Genomic DNA, 5,158 nt, shown 5'->3' on the forward strand with positions numbered 1-5,158 from the left:
AGTTGGCCAGGATTCCTGAATCAAGATCAGACTTCTTAAGTAAAGGTTTAATTACAGCAACCTTAAAGCTCAGTGGTACGTAACTGTTTATTAGAGACAAATTAAGCAGATCCAAGATGTGATTATTAATTGGTGCAGCACAATGGCTCAATGGTTAGCACTATTGCCTCACAGCAACAAGGTCCTGGGTTCAATCCTTGGTTGAACCTCGAGTCTTTCTGTGTAGAGTTTGCATGTTCTTCTCGTGCTTGTGTGGGTTTTCTTCAGGTACTCCGGTTTACTTCCACAGACCAAAAACATGCATGTTAGGCTGCCTCCAGGCCTCCCTTGCAAAAGAGATCTGTGATTTCAATGGGATTTCCCTGGTTAAATAAAGGTTAATAATAATAATAATAATTAAGGGAAATACGTCTTTAAACAGTCTAGTTGAGATAGGATCCAGTAGACATGTGGATGGTTTGGATGAAGATATTATTTTTTTGATAATTCAGAGAGCCCAACAGGACAAAAACAGTCCAAACATAAATCATATTCTAGTGACATTTTTAAAGTTGTCTCATCTGACACAGAACCAGAGGCGATAGTAGGACTGTTGGTTTGAAATTTTCTCTCTAATTGAAATAATTTTTTTATAAAGAATCTCATGAAGTCATCCCTGCTTAGGGATACATGGTTCAACAGAGAGAGGATTTCTCATTAGACTAGTTATGGTACTGAAAAGGAACCTGGGGTTATTTTAAGTCTCATCAATTAAAGATGAATAATATAAAGTTCTAGCTTTACTGTGCACTTTTTTGTACGTTAGCAGGCTGTCTCTCCAGGATAAGTAAAAATCCTCAACGTTAGTGTAGCGCCATTTTCTTTCCATCTTTCTAGATGTCTGTTTTAAAGTACGTAACTCAGAATTGAACTAAAGAGCTAATCTCCTCTGACTGATTACTTTCTTTTTCAGAGGAGCGGCTTTATCAAGTGAAGTTTGCAAAGTAGTTGTAAAATTATCAACTAGATAAATCTCTAAGTGACTTTAAAACTCTTAAGTTCCTGGCAAAAACCAACGCAGACATGTTCCTGTTTTTAGTTTTCTAAATCGCCTTATAACCTATATGTTTTTTGCTACGATTCCTCTTGATTGTCCTTTTGGTTGCTATTTTGTTTTGATTGTTTTGATATGTAAAAAAAAAAAAGAGAAACTTAAATTTGTATTCCTCTGTTTCCTTTGTGACTGTCTATTATTGTCATTATTCATTGTTGTCATCACTCTTTGTTAAAATGAGGTCTCTCCTGTAAATGAGTCCCCGAGGCTAAATGGAATTAACCTGTAGAAATAAAGTTGAATGAAAAAAATGAAGTCTCTGTTCTCTGATGCATTACTCTGCAAGACAGAGGAAACATTGATGGAAGAGATCGTTTAAATTTGGTTACAGCATTTTCTGATAAGCACCTACTGAGATGAAATTTACTCTCAGTGACTGTGTAGTCATTTAATGTAAACTCAAAGTTATTAAAAAATGGTCGGACAGAACAGGATTTTGAGGAACTATTACCAAGTCCTTAATCTCTACACCATAGGTCAGAACTAAATCAAGAGTGTGATGATAAGAATGAGTAGATGTGCGGACGTTTTGGGTAAAATCAAATGAGTCTATTAAATTATTAAAGGCTATGCTTAAACTATCACTCTCAACATCCACATGAATATTGAAATCACCCATTATGATGATTTTATCAGTATTTAATAATAAGTCAGTTAATAATTCTGAGAATTCAGACAAAAACTGAGAGTAAGCTCCTGGTGGACGATATATAACAACTAGTAAAAGTGGCTTTTCTGATTTCCATTTTGGATGAGAAAGACTGAGGGACAGCGATTCAAAAGAATCATAACTAATAACTGGTTTGGCATTAATCAATAATCCTGACTGAAAAATAGAAGCTACTCCTCCACCTCGGCCAGTTGTTCTAGGAACATGAACATTTAAATAATTAACAGGAGTGGATTCATTTATACCAACAAAATCCTCCTGTTGTAGCCAAGTTTCTGTCAGACACAATAAATCAATATGATGATCAGTTATCAGTTCATTAACTAACAGGGATTTAGAGGAAACAGATCTGATGTTCAATAATCCACATTTAATGAGTGTGTCCACATTTTTCTAAATACTCCTTTTGTTTATTAAGTCATCTGAAATGACCTTCACACATTAGGTTCGACTAAATTCACCTTTAAAGAGTTGTTCACAGAAATGCACGTAATCTTTGTAAATAGAGTTTATTTCATCTGACAATGTTTGTTTTGTAGATTTTAATGATTTATTTATTTATTGAGAAGTAGTTTTGTTGACAGACTTCTTTGAAATATATATATTTTTTCAAATTTAAAAAAGGTAATAAAAGTCCAAGTGTTTTCTGGATGACAGCTGCTGCTGCGTTCAGTCGTCTCACACTGGGATTACAACTTCCTAAACCCTTCAGGGAAACAAAGGTTTCCTGAGCTGAGAGCAGCAGAACGTGGACGTGTTGAGAAATGGAGCTGTCTCTAAGAGGATGTAGAAAAGGGAAGAGCCAACTAAAGCTCCGAGTGTCGATGTGTCTCAATGTCAGGGTGGGCTCCTCCGTCAGCATCGAAGAACTTGTTCACAGCTTCAGGTTCTCCACGAGCCTCCCTTTACTGACGCGTTGTAGATTATCTACATGTAAAGTTTACAGAATACAGAGTGGAACTAAACTATTTGTTCACCTTTACAAGTCATTGCGGTCCTTAATGAACTTGTTTGTACGACTGTAATCTTTAGACACGTTAAAAGGTTGTAGTAATATCTAACTGGTGCGTATACTTTGGAATAAAAGTATTCATTGTAACCCACACATCCAATAGAGCTCTGAATGGAACGTGGAAGTTGAAGTACTTGGAGACTTGATTCATCGTGTTGAAGGACTGCGGTGTAACTTTAGATGTACGAGTCATCAGATACATCTGGTTTTATTGCTTTATTGAAGTTTTCTTGCCTCGCCCGGCCTCAAAGACACGGCTCAGGATCTCACACTCACTGTTCACACATTCCTGTAGAAAAACACAACCCGTCAAAAACTTCACCCACAATGCAACTCTTCTTCACACTGTAACTGATCCACTCGGCCTCCTGTACTTTTATCTTCCAGTCTGTCAGCGTGACATTTGCCTGCCGTCTACAGACGTCACTGCTCGTCATTTCCAGCGACCAGCCTTATCTGACCCTTGACCTTTCCCATAATGCCCCGGGTCAGCACAGAGGCGTTTGCCCCGTACCTCTCCTCGCTGTCCGTGTCTTCATAGCAGCTTGATGTTGCGGGGGAATGAGCCAGGCCGTTGGCTGAGTCAGCTGAGTCTCTGTGGGCCGTCACCGAGGCAGGACGGGACGTCTCACGTTGAAAAAGAGACTTTTGTCTTTTCATGTCCAACCGGGCAGCGTCCTCAGCGTCATCCCCACCCGAGTCCCTGCTCTTGTCCTCAGCCTGGTCGTTCAGCAGAGTAACGAGGAAGTCGATGTACCTCACAGCCAGACGCAGGATTTCATTTTTGCTGAGCTTCTTGTCAGGCGGGTGTGTCGGGATCAGTTTCCTGAGCTCAGAAAAAGCCCCGTTGACGTTCTGCTGCCGCCAGCGCTCACGGCTGTTGGTGAAGACCCGACGGGCGAGTTTCTGAGGAGGACCTGCTGGAAACACAGGCGCTGCGTAAATGAACAAAACTTTATCAAACAAGAAGACAAATGCTTTTCATGTTGGTGTAAAAGGAAAAACGAGACTAAACGAGTCAAAACTTGCAAATGGTCAATTACTGGACAAAATCAGAACTGAGACTCCAAAAGCAAAATTTATTTTTTAAACTCGTTTACTGTTTAAGCAGAAAAAAATAAAAATGACTTTTAAATAGAAAAAGGCAAAGTTTTAAATAGAGTGAAGGTTGTCCTAAACCAAACAATAAAAATAAAGAAACAGATTACAGTCATGGGAATAAAGTCCACCCTTATTGATTTTAGGATTTGCTTTGTATCAATAATAAGAAGATCTGATGATCAATCATCAAGTGGACAAAACCACTCCACAGAATCCCCCGAGACATTTACAGAACAAACATGAAGACAAACTGTCAAACGCTGTGTGGAGAAACTACGTCCACCTCATGATTCAGCAGCTTGAAGAACCTCCTTCACTTTGAAGTGGTTCTTTTCTGTGTGACGTCATCGTCTTTAACAAGGTTGAGCACAAGTTCTGGCCCACTCCTCTTTACAGTGTCGCTTCAGTTAACTGAGGTTGGCAGGGATTTACTTCTGTGCAGCTCTGAAGGTCCCACCACAGCATTTCAGTCAGGATGTGATCTGGACTTTGAATGGATCTTTTTTTTTGTTTAAAGACTTTTGAGTTGTAGATTTATCGTGTTTGGGACTTTTGTTCTGTTGCATCATGACCCGGTTTGGTCACGAGCTTCAGATGTCAGACAGATGTCCAGAATCTGTTGCTCTACAGAGGAGTTCATGGAAGACTCATTGACTTCAAGGAGCTCAAGTCCCGTGACTCTAAAACAACCCAAACCATGTCCTGACACAATAATCCACCAAACCATGTCTTGACTCAATAATCCACCAAACCATGTCTTGACTCAATAATCCACCAAACCATGTCCTGAAACAATAATCCACCAAACCATATCTTGACTCAATAATCCACCAAACCATGTCTTGACTCAATAATCCACCAAACCATGTCTTGACTCAATAATCCACCAAACCATGTCCTGACTCAATAATCCACCAAACCATGTCCTGACTCAATAATCCACCAAACCATGTCCTGACTCAATAATCCACCAAACCATGTCCTGACTCAATAATCCACCAAACCATGTCCTGACACAATAGTCCACCAAACCATGTCCTGACTCAATAATCCACCAAACCATGTCCTGACTCAATAATCCACCAAACCGTGTCCTCACACAATAATCCACCAAACCATGTCCTGACTCAGTAATCCACCAAACCATGTCCTGACACAATAATCCACCAAACCATGTCCTGACTCAATAATCCACCACACCGTGTCCTGACACAATAATCCACCAAACCATGTCCTGACTCAATAATCCACCAACCCATGTCCTGACTCAATAATCCACCAA

General features: G+C 39.7%; 2 protein-coding genes across 2 annotated transcripts in view; one reads left to right on the forward strand and one right to left on the reverse strand.

Moving 5' to 3' along the window:
• Positions 1-5,158, forward strand: part of LOC119430355 — a 25,528-nt gene that overhangs the window by 6,037 nt on the left and 14,333 nt on the right. The gene's annotated exons all lie outside the window — the stretch shown is intronic.
• lyl1 (LYL1 basic helix-loop-helix family member) overlaps positions 2,968-5,158 on the reverse strand; it is a 9,453-nt gene continuing 7,262 nt past the window's right edge. The window contains exon 3 of the mRNA XM_037697854.1: positions 2,968-3,692. Within this exon, the coding sequence (XP_037553782.1) occupies positions 3,199-3,692 (494 nt within the window). The 3' untranslated portion in view covers positions 2,968-3,198. The remainder of the gene's footprint in view (positions 3,693-5,158) is intronic.

Source organism: Nematolebias whitei, chromosome 3, assembly GCF_014905685.2.
Source record: "Nematolebias whitei isolate Nwh7 chromosome 3, NemWhi1, whole genome shotgun sequence".
NCBI classification, from domain to species: Eukaryota; Metazoa; Chordata; class Actinopteri; order Cyprinodontiformes; family Rivulidae; genus Nematolebias; species Nematolebias whitei.